This window comes from Syngnathus typhle, linkage group LG10 (assembly GCF_033458585.1).
Source record: "Syngnathus typhle isolate RoL2023-S1 ecotype Sweden linkage group LG10, RoL_Styp_1.0, whole genome shotgun sequence".
Classification (NCBI taxonomy): Eukaryota; Metazoa; Chordata; class Actinopteri; order Syngnathiformes; family Syngnathidae; genus Syngnathus; species Syngnathus typhle.
Window position 1 is genome coordinate 11,421,528 of NC_083747.1, and position 21,738 is coordinate 11,443,265.

The window sequence follows — 21,738 nt, forward strand, 5'->3', positions numbered from 1 at the left end:
CAACCGTTCCGTTTCGGACCTGCGTGCAAGTGTGACAGCAATGCCTGCTCAGTGGAGCGACACAATATGGTAAATAAAATAAAACTTAAAAAAAAAAAAAAAATGGGCAGAGGCAGTCGGATAAAATATGCAACACGAGCAAGAGTTCAAATTTTCTGCCTTGACTGGTCATTTTGCATGAAGTCTTCTTAAGACTTTTAAATTATGCGGTGGTTTAATGTGCAATTATTTGTTTTAGGGTTAGTTCCAAAGTAAAGTTCAACTAGGAGTGGCGTAAAACCACGTGACATGAAACCACTTGAAGCCTCTTTTGGGAAAAAAAAGGTTCACTGCAATGACAAAGATTCGAATTCTATCTGCAGAACAATAAACATAATAGACCGACACATCAGATTTATTATACGTAAATTTTTTTGTCTTATAGATTTAGCTTGCATTAAGTAAGAGGTATAATATTGTTTGTACTATGATTTGACCCCTAGACAAATGTCACTAAAGTCAAGCATTTTTTTTTCATAATCATTTTGGACTTAAATACCCATATTTAGTCGCCCCTGCCCCCCACGCCCCCGACCGGCTGGGAATGGGGCCATTGAATTGTGTCGAGCCGGCGGGCAAACATCTCCCTTGCAAGAGTCTACTCAAGTCTTCCTCATTGCAGGGAACTGGGGCATGAAAAGCGCCCAGTCAACAAGCTGCAATGCTTTGAGGAGACCAGTGTGTGGCGTGCGTGGGCCAGGCGTGACTTCACAAATAAAAGTGTGCATGACATAGACATGTGAGGGACGCCACAACATGCTGGCTGACATTGAGGTGACTCTCACACTTCTTATTAGCTCTCTTGTTTCCATGACGATGGCATTGTTTACAAAGGCAATTTTTTTCTTTCTGTAAATATCACAACCCCCCCCACCCTTTTCTCTCATTCATTCATCCTCCTCCTGTTCCTGATAGTGGAAGCAGACTCCTCCTACCCCTAGCCCCCCCCCTCGACACATACTCAAACACACAATCTCTCACTCTTTCATGCGCTCTCCCTCCCCAGCCCGCTGTCAGTGTCACTCTGTAGTGGAGATGTGGAGCGTCTTTCTGTGCCTCTGTCTCGTTCTCCGGCCCAATTCAGCTGAAGAAGGTAAGAAGTAACTTTTTACTCACGCTCATGAATATTTCATTTTCCATAATGTTCTAATTGTGATGAGAGCTCGCTCAAAGTTAGTCTTCACTGAGGAACTCCGACTGCAATGTATGGGAATTCAATTGTTGCTAGGAATAACACCCTCTCACCTTGTTCCAGCGTGCATGTGTGTGTGTGTCTGTGTGTGTGTGTTGCCAGGTGCATGTTGGGGCTTATCGTTCATCAGCAAACAGAACAATATGGAGATAAGGTAGCAGATACAAATGAATAAGTTGCGCAAGCTACCTCCCCCTCACTCTCTGATGTCCCCCTCAAGCCAGGCAACCCTTAACACCCACACAACCAGCCAACCAGCAAACCAACCACCCACACACACACACACACACACACACAGACACACACACACGCACGCACGCACGCACACACACACACACACCACACACACGCACTTTCTCTGTCGCTCATAAGTAAGAGACCCCCTGCCCCCATCTACATTCTTGAGTGCCTATAGAGGCAAATGTGCAAGATTGTTTAAGTGAGATTTTATCCTGGGCAGATGAGAGTGGGCAGGTTTGAGAGATTGGAGTGATAGTCGTCTAATGACTCAGATATCATCCGCGCGTGGAGGCGAGGGGTGTACCTGTCTGTCAATGTGTGTTGTGCCCTTGAAACCGGTCTTACTAAAAAAAACATTTTGGATCTGCACCTGTTCAAAATTTTTAATTAAAAAAACTGAATTGGCATCCATGGAAAATTATTATTCTCTGTGATAAATCACAATGAAAACCTGTAACTATATTCCTTCCTTAAGAAAACACCCTATTTAATGTAACTGATGCCTGATGCCAATGGTGTTCCACAGGGATCATTGTTAGGACCACTGCTATTAGTCTGTAAATAAATATATTTAGGGTTATAACAAATATGTAACTACTAAATAGCAACAAGCCTACTTTTATAAATAATTATATATAATAATAATAATTTAAAAATCCTGCTCAGATCTATTTAAAAATCTCAATCATCTCTGTGTGTGTGCGTATCAAAGAGGTAACTTGTACGTCAGCGTGTGGCCGCCCATCGATCAGTGCTGGCAGCAGATGGCCTGGATGAGGATGAAAGAGCGGGAGCAAGGCCACCACACTTGAGCTTATCCTACTGACTCGATGTCGTTGAAATGAAGCTCTGCGTAATACACAAATGTCCCAATAGCGGGGGCATCCGTAAAGATCCGCCTCGCCCTGGCATGTCGGGTCTGTCTGGGCACATTCTGTGTGCAACAATGTTATTGCTTGTTCTTTGAACCGCCGAGATATTACTTGAGTTATTTTGTAGGCACAAATAAGACAGCAAGTTGACCGCACAAGCCATCCGACCATTTTCTGCAGCGCTTGTCCTTACTTGAGTCACGGGTGAGCTGGCAACACATAACATTGTGTGTGATTTAGATTTGTGATGATGGCGTGTGGACTTTGTCACCATACGGACGGCAAGAAGGTGCACCTGAGGCCCTTCCAGCGCTTCTCCTCCAGTCAAGCTGCAACTTAATTAGGCAGCTCGTCGCTCTGTCGTTAAGTGTGATAAGCCGTCTTTTCGGGATGATGATGAAAACAAAGGGCGGGCGACAGTCTGTCGACGCAAGGCCGGAAAAGAAAGGAACCTTCTGTTCAGGTCGCTGTCTGTTGTAACTGAAAGAGTGCAGCAAGCAGGATTTTTGACACGACACGGCCGTGGTTATTTCGGGACTAAGGTTCATCAGGCCCTGCTCTCTTGGCGTAGGGCTGGTCGTCTGTGGTCGCGCGTAATGATGGTTTGCTTGAGGCTTCGTCCTGGACCGACTGTCTGTGGGTGGAGCATCCGTCGGAGGACTGCATGCTTGCAAGTGCGGCCATCTTACAAGGAAATGTCAATGTGCAGGTGTAACAGCTTTTGACTACATGAGACTGGTCATTTTTCTCAGCCTTGACTGAGCTAAGGAATTCATGTTGAAGTCTTGTTGGTGTTGACTGAATGTTATAGTGTGTCACACCGCTTATTTTATTTTATTTTATTTTATTTTATTTTATTTTATTTTATTTTATTTTATTTTATTTTATTTTATTTTATTTTATTTTATTTTATTTTATTTTATTTTATTTTATTTTATTTTATTTTATTTTATTTTATTTATGTGTTGGGTATAAATAAGCTAGCATTGACTGGGTTGGCTATTTCACCCAATTTGGGTTATTTTCGACCTATCAGTTTGAAGAGTGTGCATAATTGAAGGGTATATAAATTTTCAAAGTGTATTTTATTCTACTTAGCGTTGCTCTTAAGCTGTAATACAACCTGGGGCATTTGTTAATAATAAAAGCAAAGTCTTTGGCGGATTGTGTAAGGCGTTAAAGTAACATGTGGCCCAAAAGCAGGCGACAGCAAACACGACACTTTGCACGCGCGAGAGTGTGGCGGCAAATGTGGAAAGCGGATTTGGAGGCTGCGAGTTGGAAGGCCGCTCAGCTGTGAGCCAAGCGGAGGAGGTCGCCCGTGAACTAATGCGGGTCAACACTGCACCGTTCTCACCCACGCTCGCGCTCGGCGAGAGACAAACACAATGGCGGCGAAGGCAACGGCTCAGGCGGCGGCTTTTAATGTACACCCAGTCGGACCCTGCTGTCACTTTTTTTTTCTCCCCTCTGAATAATAGACACCCGAGCAGGATGCGAAGAAGATGACTACGAAGTGGCAAAAGTATTCACACCCTGTATTTAAAATACAATATAGGGTTAACATACTTGTGGTTAAAAAATAATAAAACTGGTAAAAATAGAAGTGAAACTAAGAAAGTAGACAAGGGGACATGATGGAAGAGCTGGTAAAAGAAGCAGCGAGTGAAGCGCTGTGCTTTAAATGCAACAGCACTCAGGTCCAGATTGCAGACTCAGCACTTCTCCGAGCTGTCAAGAACAAAAGCCGAGTGTTTCTGCTGTCAGATGGACCAAGAACGGAGATGCTGTGGCAGTGTGTGTGTGTGAGTGCGTGTGTGTGTGTCACAGAGTTAAATAAAGAGGCTTTTACAGCCAAGTGGCCCTGCCAGCAAAAGTCCCCCCACCACCACTTTTTTGTCCATGTCGCGGGGTCTTAATTCCCTGAAAGGTGTGCACTCAACGCTTTACCTCGTGATGTCACCGTGAATTATTCACCATGCAAATGTCACGCCACGAGAACTGCGTGCGGGACTTGGCGACGATCCGCTTATGTACACGTTTGTTTCGCATAGTTAGTAGCCTATCTCACTCCCTCAAGACACGGGAACTAGAAAGACGTGAATATTCATTTTTAAATCTTTAAACGTGTTATTACTCATGCTTGGCTGCATTCTGACCTTCCTGTGTGAAGTTTGCGTGGTCTCCATGAGCTCGCGTGGCTTTCACGGCTTCCTCCCACTTACCAAAAACACGCATGTTAGGTTCCATGAAGATTATAAATCAAAGGGGTCAAAATGATTTTGTCATGAGATTATCAATCATAGTTTGGCTTTCCCTCAGAGACTGTCAAAGAACGTATAGGAGAAATTGCCTCATCATATTACGTTAACTGGAGAAAATTTTGGAACAGTCGAGCGACACAAACAATATAACATATATTCTTTATCCTCTGCAAAGAAAATGCCAATGTTTTTCATTACTGATCCGCTTAACAGCTCAGTCAGAGATAATCCGCAAATGACATCATATTCTTCTCATCACCTGTGACTGAATTTAAGCTATCTGCCATCAAGGCAGAGATCTTCTCCACGCACAGATGAGAAATTCCTTTTCAGTGAACAATCGTGTGCCATGAATTGTGATCAAAATTGTATGACCCCGGTAAGAATTATTTATGCAAAACCAGAGGTAGATGTTTCCCCCCGAAGCATGACTTACTGTACGTGGACTGCAGCCCGTCAGAAAATAAGCGCCTCTCCCCATGCAATTTTTTTAACCTCCCCAAAAAAACATTCCAACGGGAAGTTTTTTGCTTCACCATGCACAGGAAACTTTGGTTAAGTGTGCTCGCTACCAGACTGGAGCGGACGGCGGCCAGCGGGAAATTTGGAAGCCAGCTGGAAAAATTCCTGTGGCCAGATTCTAAGTGTAGACCCCCGTCCCAACAAAAAGTGTGTACTAACACAATGGGGCGGTTTTGCTTGAAAAGTGACAAAGCAATCTTTTCCCGTCTGGCTTTTTTCGAGGGGAAGCATTTATTTCCTTTTATTTTTAAACCACCAAAAGAGATTCATACTGTCTCTTAAGGCCAAAGCAAATTTAGCAAACACGTGGGTGACATCCATCCCTTTTTTGCATTAGTCTATGAGAGTTACTAACTTTTTTATATTTTATATTTTTTTGTTGTTGTTGTCTTCATTCCTTATGAGTCTTACCGTTTTTTCCATGTATAATGCGCCCCCATGTATAATACGCACCCTAAAAATGGCATGTTGATGCTGGAAAAAAGCCTGTACCCATGTATAATACGCACCCAAATTTTGACTCCTACTTAAGTCGGCGCCCCGGTTAGGACTCCCTGCGCCCCGGTTGAAAAAAATCGAGCTTTTTCGATTCTTCATTTTCATGCCGTTTCTTTCTTTCAGTCTTGCGCGAATGTGCTTGTGCTATTCTATGCGCCCGATGTTATCCATTCACCGTTTGCCTCCCGGACCCGGATGTTGTTTTAGCAATCAGCGAACGGCGTGGGTGATGTTCGATTTTTTTTCCTGTGGGCGTGCACCCCTACTGGAAAAATTCCTGGCTACGCCACTGTCGAGCAAGCGTCTGATACGAGAGCATTGTGTTCGTATGGAGCGTGTTTGAAGTGAACAGCAGAGAAGAAAGCGCATCTGTAATGGCGGCCTCCGTATGATATCCGGATAAAAAAAAATAAAAGATTGTACCCATGTATAATGCGCACCCCAGATTTTAGGACAATAAATTAGTTAAATTTTGCACTTTATACATGGAAAAAACGGTATTTGTCTTTTTACTTCCCGTACTGGATTTAAAGGCTTTTAAAACACAATATACAAAACATTCAGTTCTCCTTTTTCTGCGGTGTTCCTCAAGAGTCAATCTTAGGACCCATTCTTTTTTCCCATAAAGGTTGGGAAACACTGCTTTAGATAAATGAGTCGATATAATAAAAAAAAAATGCCTCGAGATGACATCATCCTCATTAAAGTGATTTTTTAAATTAATTTTTTATTAATCACTGTCTAATTATGTCTAGATTCACTTCTGCTTGTGTTGGGCTATACATTGGTGCTGCATATTGTTCCTGTTCAGCCAGTGCATTCAAAATGTGTTTTAACATGTTTCACCATCTTTTTAATACCTTCGTTGCTGCTTCCTTTTTGTGTGGGAGGCCATCATGTGTCGGAATGCAGCGCCCTGCCTTGAAGTGGATCCTGCTTTTATCAAGTGCTTGAAAACCAATGAGTGGAAAAATCTTCAATTGGCTGTCTGAAAATTTGACCAGCGGTTCATTATTATCATTAGTTGACCTTCAATGGAGGTCACCCTTTTCGGGTCGATCCGTTCGATTTTGCGAACACCGGAGCCTCGTGCCAGCGTGCATCTTCTCGGAACGTCTTATCATCTTTGACATTCGCACATAGCGGGAGAGTGTTGTGATTACACAGCGTGGGTGTGTGTGTGTGTGTGGGGGGGGGGGGATCAAAGCGCAACGTGCACCGGACCTGGATTTCTTCCAGGGTCTGATAATCTGCGTCCATCTTTTTATTTGGAGCTCAAGTTCTATTTTTAGCATGACACATCTCTTCATCAATTTTGAACCTTCTAATAACCTTCTGTATCTGTTTTTGTGACAGTGATGCTGCTGGACACAACTGAGTCTACCTCCGAGCTGGGCTGGACCACTTACCCGGACACGGGGGTAAGGAACCACAACAGGAACATTTCACATATTGACATTTATGGGAACAATTTCAGTTAGTCCAGTACGGCAAAAAAAAACTGTTCCTAGGGGAAATCCAGACATTTCCCCCAAATCCCTGTTGGCCACCACGCCCCTGCTTCAGTCCCATTATAACTTGAAAGTTAGCTTCATCCCCGATTGACTAGCGACCAGTCCAGGGTTGCCCCCGCCTCTCACTCCAGTCCAGTCGGGACAGGCTCCAGCAGGATAAGCGGCTGAAAATGAATAGATGGCGGGATTACAAGTGCAGATGTGCGCGTTGTCTCCTCTACTGGAAGTCACTGCATGATTACAAGCTACCTCAAACTGGAAAGAACATAAAAAAAGGCAAATTATACGGATGCTGTGGGGGCTTTTCTCCTCCATGACAGAAGTGGGCCTGCAAATGTGTAATTATTTCTAGGTGTGTTGAACGCTGGCGACAACACCACAAGACCAGAAAAAGTTTTGGTCTTAGACGCCCCCCCCCCACATGTTCTTTGTCATATGATTTCATCCATGATGAGATTGCAGTGATTAAAGCCTAGATTTGCCTTTCTCTACATGCGTGTCTGCGTGTGCATGTCTGCTTGCATGACTGTGCCAGGGTCATGTCCTGGGTCAGTAAAGTTCATTCATCTGTGAGTGATTCTGGCTCACTATGTCTACTAATTACACACACACACACACACACACCTTTTATCCACTGTCATTATCAGTAAATGAAAAGTGAACAATAACTTCAAGAAAATTCAGTTAGCCACTTTGTATAGTATGGAAAGGCGAACAAAGGTGTTTTGCTTCTGCTAATTGTTTATTTTTAAGTACTGCTTTCAGTTTCAATTGTTAGAGCATTCTTTTCATGCTTAGTGGAAGTCTAGCACAATGTTTACTCAAATGTTGGTGTTTTCTATCTTTTGGTATTTTTGTAGGCAGGCGCTGTTGTGGGTGTGAACACAGTCGACTCACTTACTGCCCAATAAAAACGACTCCACTTAATGTCTTTAAATTCAGCACAGGAGAGTTCTTGTAAAAAAAATACTCTTAGTAATCCTCAAATTAATTTCTTTGTTTTTTTAAGTATATCAGACCTAATTATAATTCATTTTTTTGTTGTTTTAATTATTTCGGGCCCTAAAAAAAAAGAGATTTTATTAATGATACATATATTTTTTAAATAAATGATGGATTATTTAGTTATCAGAAATGTGTTCACTCAAATATTAGAATCAGCCTAAATAAAAAAAAGTTCATTTTAGCCCGAGCCTGAAAATGTCCCTAAAACTTACCCTACATTCTAGCTTTGTTCAATGAGTCACGCTGAAAGAATTTATCCAACACTGACATCCCTCCCGAATGTGCGCGTTTGCACATGCCTGCCGTGCTTATGTGCATGATGATGGCAAGTGCATGTGAGACCAAGATATGTTTGGATGACCGAGAGCAAAAAAAACACATGCGGTACTGTTAGTTGTATGTTTGAGTCCATGTGTGTCTTCCGTACATTTCTCCCCACATGCCATCTTTTTTTTCCAAGGCTCGAGGGCACATGGAGATTCCGTGTCCTTGCTGTGTCTCCGTGCTCCAAATGACAGCCCGCCCCCTCCTTCCTCTTCCTCCTTCTTCTTGTCCTTTCAATCTTTCCTCCTTTCACATGCATACAACCACTTCGTTCGGTCTCCCACTCGGAGTCCGTGCAACACAACTCATGACTTCAGTTAAAGCAGTTTGCATTCTTATCACGCCTTTATCCCAATTCCATCACGTCCATATGTCTGCTGAAATGTGTGTGTGTGTAAGTGTGTGTCTTTGTGTGTCCTGGTTTGGGTTCTGAGCCGCCACCCCGCCCTGTTCTTTTGTCACCGGAGGGATTACGAGCCTCGCTGGCATTTCAGATCAAATCAAATCATATATGTGAGTTGTTCCTATTTTTTCTGTTTGTTACTTATTAGCTACCCCCACACCACCAACACACACACAATCTGTGAGCCCACTTTTTTTCGTGGTGTGTGTGTGTCTCCCACACCGAGTCTGCGTTTGAGCATCTGGACATGAGTTGTGGCCTACAGCAGCTCCAAGCCAGTGTTCTCATTTTTCGATTTGTGTGTTTGGCTTTTTGTCTTGTTCAATAAATGGATGCAAGTGCATGTGTGAGCGTTGTTCTCCTTGCCCACACGCGAGGGGCATCACAACATCTCAATTGTAGAATGCAGATTTTCGTTTGTGTAGGTGAACCTAATGTTATAACCAGTTGGTGTTTGCATGCTGCCTCCCTTCCAGTTCTGTCCTTTGTCTCAAATTACATTCCATCCCTTTTATTGTGACAGCGTTATTATCTGTGTGTCATCATTATTTTAATTGGACCAAATGTTGTGCGATGATTCAGACTTTTGTCACAGTCGCACAAAGACAGACACGCACTTTGTTTGAGCGAGCGTTCCCGCCCATTCGGCCTGCCATTGTTGCGTGGAGAATGATGAACATGTTTAATACATCATTCCTCAACGTTATGACATAAAAGGACCGAGGGCTGCGCAAGCCTTTTTTTTTTCACACTGCCAGCGAATAATTGGTGAAGCTAAACCACGGGGACTGCATTTGCATTTTGACTCGTCGGCTTTGGCGCTGCCGGGTTTTCTTCATGGATGAAGTGCTCAAAAGCCATGATGGCGTTGACAGTATTAGGATTCACCATAATGACACCGCTGGCCTCTGTTTATGTTCATGTTATGCGATAGTCACGCAAACGTCCAAGTGAACTTATATGCAAATGAAATGGCAGGAGAACAAATTGCGGTGAAAATAGTCAGTCCTAGGTTGGGGTGAGCTAAAAACATTGATGAAGTATAAAAATATATAGTTACATATTTACAAGTTCATTCATAATGGTAATGGTTCGTGGAATGTCGGTGCGAATGGTCGGCCCCTATACAGGACTGTCTCAGAAAATGAATGCATTAATCGTGCGCCTTATAGTCCGGTGCGCCTTATATATGGACAAAGTTTTAAAATGGGCCATTTATTGAAGGTGCGCCTTATAGTCCCGTGCGCCTTATAGTCCCGTGCGCCTTATAGTCCGGAAAATACGGTACTCTAACAAGCATTTGTTTGCGTTCCTTCCAGTGGGACGAAGTGAGCGTCCTGGACGACCGCGGGAGGCTCATCCGGACGTTTGAGGTTTGCAACGTCAACCAGAACTCGCGCACCAAAGACAACTGGTTGGCCACGCCTTTCTTGTATCGCCACGCCGCCCCGCGGGTCTTTGTCACCCTGCGCTTCTCGGTGCGGGACTGCGCCAGCCTGCGGAACCCGTCGCCCACCTGCCGAGAGACGCTCACCTTGTACTACAAGCAGGCCGACAGCCAGCGGGAACTGGAGAGGACTTGGGCGCCGGAGGTGAGGCCGTCGCTTCCATGTACAGTACACAGACACGAAAATATGTCGGGCATTTTCTATCTACCGCATTTGAATATCATATATGGTTAACTTTATAACACAATCAATGACAATACCTTGAACTCCACATACGTCAACATCTTCATATTGAAAAACTAAGATGTAAACTTATGAAAACTATAATTATACTGATTCCAAGACACTATAAACCACTTTGTTGCATATAGTTCTTGACACGTGTATTCTTAATAGCGATAACACGCAACATTTGCCGTTCGCACGCTCATGTCAACCTTGTTGTACAAGCAAGTAATTGCCTAATCATGCAATCATCATTTGTGTTCTTGCCGAGAGGAGACGACGCCTTACATCACATTGATGTGAAGCTAATAAGCTACGATTCGCAGGGTACGGAAAGATGTCGCTGTCATCTCTCAAAACATCACCGCCGTCCAAGTAATTGCCTCTAAAGGCTTCCTAAGTGGCTGTGGCGGCCTTTGCAAAGATGTTTTATTTAGTTCACTAAGAAGTTTTCTCTGCTTTTTCCACCCATTTCGGGACCCATCGGCAGTAAGGGAGGGGGGGATATTTGTAAAGATGAGTGTGTCGCTCTTCGGGGAGATGAGAAGCCTTTTTTAACATGCAAATCAAAGCCTGATGAGGAAGGAGCAGGAAGCGCTGAAAGTCGACGAGAGGGTTTGAACGCAAATTCCTGCAACGACCTGCTTGGAGGCTAATCAACATTTGCCTTGCTCCTCACTTTGTCTTGCATTTATATTTAGTCAGATTGATTCCATTGTATATTTTGAGGACATGACAATAAACCCACAAAAAAAATAATAATGATGAAAATGCTGTAGTTTGCATGCCAGGCCACTAGGCAGCAATGGTAATTGTCTTAGTTGTTATCTTGTCCTCAAGTGAGTAACTGAACGTTGAGTGTATTAGTGGTCAAAGTTCACGCGTCCATCTACTGTGTCAATATTTCAGATAAGATTATATATCATTCGCTTATGATTGTATTTATTTTAACTTTCTGAGTCATCCATTAATTTCTGAACTGAAATCTGAAACGTGCTGCTCCCTAAATGTCAATATTGGAACTAAAAACCTTATACATTAGTTTCAAACATTTGTATTTTCTCCATCTCAAATGACATTCTCAGAAAAAGAAAGGACATAAAGAAAACTTCTTATTTCTGTTTTACTTTTTTAATATCACAATTCTATTCTTATCTTTTTATTTTGTTCATGTTAAAAATGCTACAGAGTCGTTTATATCATCTTCTGTCTATTAACGTAATTAATATTCTCTTGCGTCCGTGCAGCCTTCCAGCGGCGAGAAGGAGAGCAGGGAGGGCTGGGTGAAGATTGATACCATCGCAGCAGACAAGAGTTTTTCCAAGGTGGAGCCCAGTTCACCACATCAGTACCAACCCAACCGCTACAGCCGCATCAACATCAAGACACGCAGCTTCGCCCCGCTCACACGCAACGGGTAAAGACGCGCACCCGCGTGCCCTGCTCCGCTCCAGATTGCGAGAACTTTGGCTCATGTGACCTCCCTCGGCAGATTCGTCCTGGCCGTTGTGGACAGCGGCGCCTGCGTTTCCCTCATGGGAGTGTCGGTCTTCTACCGCCGCTGTCCCGCCACCAGCCTGTACTTGGCGTCCTACCCGGCCACACCCTCCGGGGCCGAGGCCACGGCTCTGGTGCCCGTGGGCGGAACCTGTGTCCCCCACAGCAAGGCCCAAGGGGGCAACGGGCCTCGTATGCACTGCAATGCCGAGGGCGAGTGGATGGTGCCCGTGGGCGTCTGCGTCTGCGATGAGGGCTTTGAACCCAACCTTAACGGATCCGCCTGCTTGGGTAAGCCAGCGTCGGCATAATCACGCCGTCATGTGGAAGGATTAAAAGGGCACAGGCGGGTTGATAAGCCTCGATGATGCCTGGTCTGATTGCGGAGGAATAGAAATGACTTTGGCGATGTTTTGCCGCGTGAAAAGATAAGCAAAAGGACTGCGGTCACCTTGAGTAGAGATGCTGTCAATTTGGTCCACAACTTGAATTTGTGGTGATGGAAAGTTTAGATGGAAGCAAGCTTAAGATGGGATGCTTGAGCAAATGTTTTACATCGGAAAAATTGAGCACACCGGTATGGAATCGCAGAACGTATCCACCATATGTTATCCAATTCTTTCAAGTTTGATTGATTGGATATTGATTCCGTTTTGAAAGATTTGTATTCAGTTGGCCTCGGTATAAAAGTGAGTCAGTGAATATTGAGCCCATTTCAGCCATCACGCTGGAAATCGCGCAAGCTGGACTAAAGAGCACGCCACCGTTATGAGCGCACGCACGCTTCTGAATCCTTCACCATCTATTTAAAAGATTCCGCCGGCAACTGCGTCCATATGGTCCAACTCATCAGAGAGCACAGCAAAGCGCACTGCATATAGTTTAGGAAATAATGCCGACGTCGTCTGTCCGGCCGGGGCTTGCACGTCTGTTATTTTTGTTTTGGGGGACAATGAAGAGATGAGCGAACAGTGACGAGATATAAGAAGAGGACAGCGGGGGGGGGGGGGAGTAGAGTCATCATGTGAGCGGGCTGTGACACATTTAGGTCACGGGGACGTAAAGGCCACTCATCTGTGAGCAAATGATGGAAACAGCGGGGGTTGGCAATGCAACGGCTGGTGGTCGGCATGGATTGACCAGTATAGGATGCAATTTAAACAAACGGTTGTCTTTTTCAAGCGTATGCACGCGGGAACGCCAAAGAGGCGAGATTTTTTAAATTAAAATCTGCGGAAGTTATTTTTCTATAATTGTCTAATTGGGTCCACGGTATGTACGCTAGCAAGCAAAGTTCCTCCCGAATTTTGCTGCCAAAATCCGGAGGCTCATGACAATGACTGTTTCAGTCGCGCCAACTCAGCTGTGAAATATGTCAAGGCTTTTTCTCTCGTCCAAACTTGGTTGAAAGGCACTTGCGAGCGATCTCACGGTTGCGACCATCTTTGGATGAGCTGGGTTTTTGTTGAGCCATTCGTCGATGATTACAAGAGAGACAAAATGGTGATGAAATCATCACTGGTAATTAAACATTGCCAGATGACGGTCGGGATGACGTGGACGTGCATTCTTTTGTTTTCTGGCCCATTTGTAAATGTCATTGGCTGCTCCGATCCAAACTTGACAAACGTCGGCGAAATGTTAATAGTTTAGACACCTCACTTGAAAAAAGAACACGTACTTCTCTCACTGTTAAGTGCGTCTGCTTATTTGCATTTCATCTCGCCGCTTGTTTTTAACAAGTAGGAGGCACTTTGCAAGCGGCTGCTTTCCATCACTTATTTTCCAAATGTCACAACGAAACAAAACAAACTTCATTAAAGCTATTTTCATGTGGCTGATCGAAATATGTTTCCCAAATATTATTAGTTGTTGAGTATTTAGTTTTGTACTTCCCCCCCCCCCCGACACAACCTTTGAAACTTTAAGAGTGATGACAAAGCGTCACAAAGGCTTTGCTATTTTGCGCCCAGAAAAACCCAGCTGACATTTTGGCAGAAAGCAATTGAAAAAGTCCCATTTTAATTATTCATCAAAAAGTTTGTCACAAGCAAGTAGAGCGGAACATCCGCCCGCGCTATACGGTCACGGTGACATTCGGAAGCTTGTTTTCGTGCCGAATCTCCTCTCGTCTCGTTTGAAAGCGCACACGTGCGCGCCGGCCGGCCGGCTGCCGGATGTTGTTTGGGTTCTGGCCGACTGATGAGTCTCTTCTTGACATTTGTGAGGCCTCGTGTGGGTGAACGAGAAGCTTAGAAGGGCATTCGCGCGAAATAGGACTGACTGAGCAGGGGAAACCAATTATGCATCAATGAGAATGTAGCTTTGACTGTCTGGCTAAGCGTTAGCCATGCTGCGTGTTTGTTGCGTGACCTGAGTTGAGGCCGTCGACAAGTCATCTTTATTTTTTTTCTGTTTGATAAACTGATTGAAAGCGGCTATGTCTCTCCTCCCTCCACCCTAAACACTAATGAAAGGATCACATTTTGTTCGTGGTAGGCTATATTAGATTAGCTAACGACTATATTCAATTAGCTAATAATGTTTACTTTACCATAGCTTTGCGGTTGTGTATTTTCTCTATATTCGGTTTCAAATGATCCCAAATTTTCGACATTCATTGTCTTAAGCATGATTTCCTCCTGCCTTGGGCTTTTTGCAGTCCGCGGTAATCGACGAGCATCTGAAAGTTGGAAAAAGAACCGACCAGTGATGGAGTGACGTAGCGATATAGTATACAGTTCCGCATGAATACTTCATTTTTGTTTGGCAGTAGCGTGCCGTGATGTGATCTCAAATATGCGCCTTGGCTCGATAAAGATTGGAAAACACGGCATGCACTAAGTATTCCTACAGGAAGGGAAAATTGCCGCAAAAATGGAGTTGGCCCTCTTCTTTTTCAGCTATAGCTAATCTATTGAGACCATTTTGGAGCGTGCCTGTTGAAAACATTTGCAGTGTTGGCTGCCACGACATCATCTTCTTTCTTCGTCTTCACTCACTAGTTAGTGTTTACTCGTTCCCAACCTCATCACGTACACAAGAGAAAGGGAAACAAAAGAATGGACATGATTTGTCGGCCAGTAGCTGAGCGAATGTGTGATTCACTGGATGCGGTGTGCTCGCATCTGTGCCTGAGTGCGTGCGTGCGTGTGTGTGTGTGTGCGACAGATTATGCTGGGAGTCGAAAGAGAGAGAGCGAGAACAAGAAGAAAAAGTGGGTCACTGATCCAGGCAGCAGCAAAGTATTATGTCGAGATCATGAAATTACGCATCCAGCTGCCCTCATGTCTCTCTCTTTGAATAGCACATTGCTTTTTTTTTTTTTTTTTCAAATCCCACTCTACCCAAATAGAAACAAGAAGGTTCGGTGCAATTAAAACCACGCCGAGCGTAATACCGATTAGGCCAGAATCCACCAAATTAACTAAAACCATCATTACAGAAAAAAACCCTTCATTTTTTTTCTTTATTGCACAACATATAGAGAGCTTTTTTGTCTTGCACTCAACAAATACTCAATGCTTGCTTTTCATCCAATTCATGTTTCATGTCAAACGTGTAAGCCGACACGTCGGCCGATGTGCTCACGGAGCATTAAAGATGGAGGAAAGCTGCCGTTAACATTGTCTTCCTTCCTTTCTTTCTTCATTCCTTCCTCCAAGTCAAGAACTCACATGGCCGTTTTGGGTGCTCTGTTTTGCCCTTTCCCATCTTCACACCTATATAAAAGCCACGCTCGAGTCCAGCCGACAAGCGAGAACACCGAAAGGCTTTTATCGTGTCATTCTCTCTTTATCTTTTACTTCCTGCTTCTTCTTCCTTCCTCTTTTGCATAGCGCTCAAGCACATGCCCCAAAAAAATGTTGTGCACATGCCCACAATGGTGCAATCCTCATGCACCCCCCCTTTTTTTTTTCAGATTTAATAAAGGTTCTGTTTTTGATTGTTCCTCCCGTCGGGCGCTGAAATAAGCATGGCCTTTGCAGGCATGGCAACTCATCAACACTCAATCGTCTTGCAGCGGCAGCTCGGGACAAACGAGGCCGCGAGCGCGGCGACGGGCGCGTTTAGCCTCGACCTCGGCGTTCGGTCAGCGCACGTGTGACATTAGCACTCGACGCACGCTCCACATTTGGAAGCAGTCAAATACATTAGCCGGCAGTTTTATACTAGCAGACAAATTCCATTCATTTTATCACTTTATTTTTTATTCAATCTTTTCTTTCATGTGTTTTCAATAATAACAGCTTGTGGGAGTCACAGCTTAATATTGATTCAAGCGTTTCCCTTTCCAAGCGTCCAAATTGGAGTCCGAGTTAAGAAGGATTATCGATGTTCCTCTCAATGTGCGGCTTCCTTTCAAATAGGTCGCCTCTACCCTCAGCAAAACAACATGGCGGCCAGCACAACATGTACGGCTCTTGCGCGGCGGCCAGTGGCCTGGCGTGACGCCGGCCAGCGTTTCAGCCTTTCAGCAGCAGAACGCAACTTACTGCTAATAACAGCCCTCGCCTTTCACCACTAATTCGCAAGAATTGGATGCTCGGCCCCGAAATCATTTTTGCTGTGGTTGCATTTGTCTGTGAGGGAAAATACCAAACAGCACATGTGTTGAGGAGGAGGAGGAGTAAAAATGTAATAATAGTAATAAGAACATGTATTATTATTATTATATTGTTAATATATAGTTATTGTCATTAGTTTTTCATATTATTCACAAAAAATCTTTCAAATGTTCCAGGAAATATTTAAAAAATCGGTGGTAGGCATATAAGATTGAAATTTTGAAATGGTGACATTTAAATTTTTTAAGACATAATGTTATGAGAACAATCTTTAAAAATAAAAAAAACATTGACAGTTGTAATTATTTATTATATTATTGTTATTATTGATTAACCGAAAGATGTTTCTTTTGTGTCTTCCTGCAGGCTGCTCAGTGGGCTACTTCAAGCCGGCCTCGGGTTCCGCTGCCTGCGCGGTGTGCCCCCCCAACAGCAGAACAAGCCACGAGGGCTCCAGTGTGTGTGAATGTCGCAGCGGCTTCTACCGGGCGGCTGGCGACGCCAACTCGTCAGCCTGCACAAGTGAGCCTTTTGTGCGCTTTTGTCGGTCACGCTCCGAGGGAGTCCCGCGCTCGTTTATCTTGCTCACGCCGCAGCGAGATGCCACATCCATCATCTGCTCCCTCTTACAGATCTTTAGTTGAGACGTTTGGTCTCCTCGCTTCACATTTGTCAACACGCACGCGGGTCAGTCGTAAATCCATCTTCTTTTTTTTGACAGCGTTTGTTCTCATTTGGGTAAACTAGGGCCCATCTGGGCCGACTTTAGCCATGACGAGGGGCTGCAACAAAAATAACCAGTCGAACGCACATCCAAATATTACAATATGGACAATTGAGTGCATGTTTTCCAACATTCCTTAAATGTCCTTGCTCGCTTGTTTTGTTGATCCAAACTCACTTTTATTCTCTACGCAGCTCCTCCCTCGGCTCCAGTGTCCTTGTCGTGGGAGTATGAGAGCGGCGACGGCGCCGGGGTATCTTTAAGGTGGCGCCCCCCGGTGGATATGGGAGGCCGCAGTGAAGTCTGGTATGGAGTGGTGTGTCGCATCTGCCCCTCGCCCACCGTCATCAACCCGGCGTCGTGCTCCTGGTGCGGAGAAGGTGTCACCTTCAGCCCCGTCCAGACCAACCTCAAGCAAACCAGCGTGACCCTCAACAACCTGCTCACCAGAGTCACCTACCTCATACAGGTGAGTTGTCAGGTTTACAGCCTGGGTTGGGGTTGACATCCTGCTCAGATACTCAAAGGAGCTATGTGTTGTTCTCGTTGTGCCAGGTGCAAGCCATGAATGAGGTATCGGCGCTGAGCCCGTTCCCGGCTCGTTACACAAGCATCAATTTTACCACGAGCCAGTCAGGTGAGTTGGGACGGACGGGATGAAAAACGAGGAGATGAAAGTGAAGCCCGCTTTTGATGTTAATGTATTTATGTTTGGTACTGGCGTAAAGAGCGCCCCCCGCTGCCCTCCTCCTCTTTCCGCTCTCGCTGTCCAGACAGAAAGGTTGTGCGAGGTTACAGTATCCCGTCAGATCCCATTATAGTCTCTGTGGGATGACTAAAAGGATCGAGATGAATGAGGAAGGGAGATTATGTTGCATGTTGTCTTGGCAAACGAATTGAAATGACACCTTTGAATTTGGCAATGATTGTATCCCACAGTTCCCAGTACAGTTCCCATGATGCACCAGCTGAGCCGGGCCCCGGACTCCATCACCCTGTCATGGCCGCAGCCTGACAGACCCAATGGCGACATTTTAGAGTACCAGCTCAGATACTTTGATAAGGTGTGCGTACCAGGGTGGTGGGGCTAATTCCAGGAACCAGCAGATGTCTCACGGTTGACTCCGTGGTGGCTTTGACAGGCCTCGGATGTGGACAGCGCGGTCAGCGTGTACAGCGAGACCAACACTCTAACCGTCGGCTCGCTCATCGCAGGCTCCATCTACGCCTTCCAGATCCGAGCTCGCAACGAGCGCGGCTTCGGTCCTTACAGCAACACCGTCTACTTCACCACACTGCCTCTTGGTGAGGCTCAAAATGAATCCTGGAGGCTAACATGGCATCCATTCAGCAATGTATTGTTATTATTATTATTATTTCCATCTTCTCTTTCATAGAAGAACATTCACATCAGGTTCAAAATCAGCTTCCTCTGCTAGTGGGCTCAGTGATGGGAGGGGCAGCGTTTCTGCTGGTGGTGGCGGCCATTGTGGTGGTGGTGGTCTTTCGCAGGTGAGTCGGTGGACCAATGTAACCAGACCAAACGCATATTGTGCAATTAATGTGTTTGCTTTTGTGCGTCAGTAAAAGGAGGGCGAGTCCATACAGCGATAGGCTCCAGAGGTACATCAGTAACAGAGGTGGGAGGATGCATTTTTTCTTTCAAGGTTCTTTTTACCTCTTTGACTGCAGTTGACATACGTTTTCGTCAAAAACGAGACAGAAGTTTTAAAACCAAAGAATAGCAGAAAAAAATATTTTAAAAATTCCCGGCTGTAGTTCTAAATTAACCTTTCATTAGTACTATGTGATTTACTCGCACGTGCATGCTCCCTCTAGTGGTGACTTAGAATGAATCCGTTTCTCCAGGTGGTGTGAAATATTACGTGGACCCCTCCACTTACGAGGACCCCAGCGAGGCCGTCAAAGAATTCGCCCGAGAGATTGAGTCCACTCACCTGAAGATCGAGGAGGTGATTGGTTCTGGTAAGTCTCATTTCTCTCGGAATGGGCCAGTGACTGTTTGATGGCGATAATGACCAATGCTTCTTGTCCTCTGCAGCCCAGTTCGGGGAAGTGTCCAGAGGTCGCTACCGTCCACCGGGCCGCCGGGAGTTGCTGGTCGCCGTCAAAACCTTGCGCTTGGGGGCGTCCGACCGAGAGAAGGGCATGTTCCTGAGTGAGGCGGGGGTCTTGGGACAGTTTGACCACCCCAACGTGCTCAAGTTAGAGGGCGTGATTACCCGTGTTCCCTCTGCAAGGATAATCACAGAGTTCATGGAGAACGGACCCCTGGATTCCTTCCTCAGGGTGAGACGATCAAAAAGAGAACTTATGTTTGACCTTGTATTGACCTTTCGTCGCCCTCTATAGGAGAACGAGGATCAATTCAGCGTCCTCCAGCTGGTGGGGATGCTCCGAGGTGTCGGCGCTGGGATGCGTTACCTGTCGGAGAGGAACTTTGTCCACAGGGACCTGGCGGCCAGAAACGTGCTGGTCAACTCCAACCTGGTGTGCAAAGTGTCCGACTTCGGCCTGTCCCGACTCATGAGGGGCATGGACCACAACATGCCGACGTACACGGCTTCGCTGGTGCGTACCGGGGGATCGGAACTTCCTTCTAGTGAAATGTGGAGTACTTAAGCAGCTCCCGTTGTCCTGCATCAGGGGAGCAAGATCCCTGTGAGGTGGACAGCTCTGGAAGCCTTTCAGCATCGCAAGTTCAGCTCGGCCAGCGACGTCTGGAGCTTCGGCATCCTCATGTGGGAAGTCATGTCGTACGGAGAGCGGCCCTACTGGGACATGAGCAATCAAGAAGTGGGTACCAGGGAGCTTTTTAGTCTTCAATTTTACTTTTATGGAAGATGAATGGTTTTGAGCTTTACTTTTGCTCGGGGGTCCATGTGAGTCCTTTTGTCAATGTTCGACACAGGTGATGAAGGCTGTAGCGGAGCAGTTCCGCCTCCCCGCCCCCACCGGCTGCCCCTCAGCTCTCCACTCGCTGATGCTTCAATGCTGGCAGGCCGAGCGAGAGGACAGGCCGAGCTTCGAGTCCATCCTGTCCTCCATGGACCGCCTCATTAGGCATCCCGTGTCCCTCAAGACGGACATAACGCGGTAAGATCGCCGACCATGCGCCGAGTCTCCACACACGGGGTCTTTGATTTGTTTTGTATCTGTAGAAGCTGCTCGCAGCCACTGCTAAGCCCCACCCCCACAGACTTCTCATCAGTGTCCACAGTCAGCGATTGGCTACGGGCGCTGAGGATGGAGCGATATCAAGACGAGTTCGCTCGGGCGCATTTGGACACGTTGGACAGAGTCAGCCGCCTCACCGTGGAGTGAGTCCGGCCAAAAACTTGCGGGGGGGGGGGTATTTCGTCAACCTTTACGTCCAACTCTCCTGACTCTTCCGCTGTCTCCATCAGAGACATCCAGAACCTTGGCGTGAATCTGCTGGGTCACCAGAGGAAGATCTTCAACGCCGCCCAACAACTCAAGGCCCATCTGACTCAAGGCCAGGTGGAGGTTTGACTGCAAGCCTCGGTGATTGAAGGCCCAAAACTTGAAGGCCCAAAACTTGAAGGAAACCAGCATGTACTGTACTTCCACTGACTCTCAACACAACATTCAAAGTCACGTCCGGGGACTGAAAGGAGCGAAAAAGTGCACTATGGGAAATGAAGTCCAGCCATGAGGAAGAAGAGAACGGTATCTTGTTTCAGACAAAATCAGACTTGATTGTTTTCCTCTCCTTCGCGTCTCCTTTTCGGCACCCCTCGTCCACACCCGGAACGTTGGCGTTATTATTTGACATTTTTTATTTTTTGATAATCTATCAGCGGAGGTTGCCCTGAGCAAGGAATTGCGGCAAGACAATGATCAAAGTATTTTTGTGCGTGCGACTTTATTTTACCAAAGGCTGGAAAGTGTTGCTGCCTTTCAAGGTTCTTCTGCGTAGTTGCTTTAAACTTGAGGAGGGGGGAAAAAAAGATTTTAGTAACCCCGAAAGACATATTTTCCCCAGGACATATCCGTGGTCGGACTGCAGCCACGTTCGTAACACTTTTATTCTCACTTTCTGTGGCAAAAAGACATTTTTTGGTGTAAACAGCACCCCACGAGGTTTCGTACTGTAGAGAACTCTCACGCTTCACTTTGGTTTTCTTTGGACTGCAAAACACCGAGAGCTCTTGTGATCGGATCGGATCGGACTCACACTTGAAGGGAATGACCACGTGTGTGCGCGTGCGTGTCAGCTTACACGTAAATAGCTGTGTTTACATGTATGAGTGAGTGTTCACCGCAATTGTGAAACATTTGTAAAATAAATGAAAAGATTTTATTTAACATATATGACTGTCATTTTTTTTCAACACATATATAGTTCTGATTCTCTATTT

At 45.5% G+C, this 21,738-nt stretch overlaps 1 protein-coding gene across 2 annotated transcripts; it reads left to right on the forward strand.

Moving 5' to 3' along the window:
• The first annotated feature begins 665 nt into the window (after nt 1-665).
• On the forward strand, nt 666-21,685 carry ephb6 (eph receptor B6). Of its 2 annotated transcripts, XM_061289889.1 has the most exons (19): nt 1,027-1,132; nt 6,984-7,048; nt 10,193-10,465; nt 11,794-11,963; nt 12,039-12,334; nt 16,978-17,133; nt 17,530-17,804; nt 17,891-17,972; nt 18,275-18,399; nt 18,478-18,640; nt 18,733-18,847; nt 18,920-18,975; nt 19,205-19,321; nt 19,398-19,645; nt 19,709-19,927; nt 20,003-20,152; nt 20,268-20,452; nt 20,518-20,676; nt 20,764-21,685. In XM_061289889.1, the coding sequence occupies exons 1-19, from the start codon at nt 1,027-1,029 to the stop codon at nt 20,867-20,869; spliced, it is 3,066 nt and encodes a 1,021-aa protein (XP_061145873.1). In that variant the 3' UTR covers nt 20,870-21,685. The 2 variants fall into 2 exon arrangements, with proteins under 2 accessions (XP_061145874.1, XP_061145873.1); XM_061289890.1 differs by lacking the exons at nt 20,518-20,676; nt 20,764-21,685 and adding an exon at nt 666-813 and having other exon boundaries at nt 1,046-1,132; nt 20,003-20,411.
• Nucleotides 21,686-21,738: the final 53 nt, after the last annotated feature.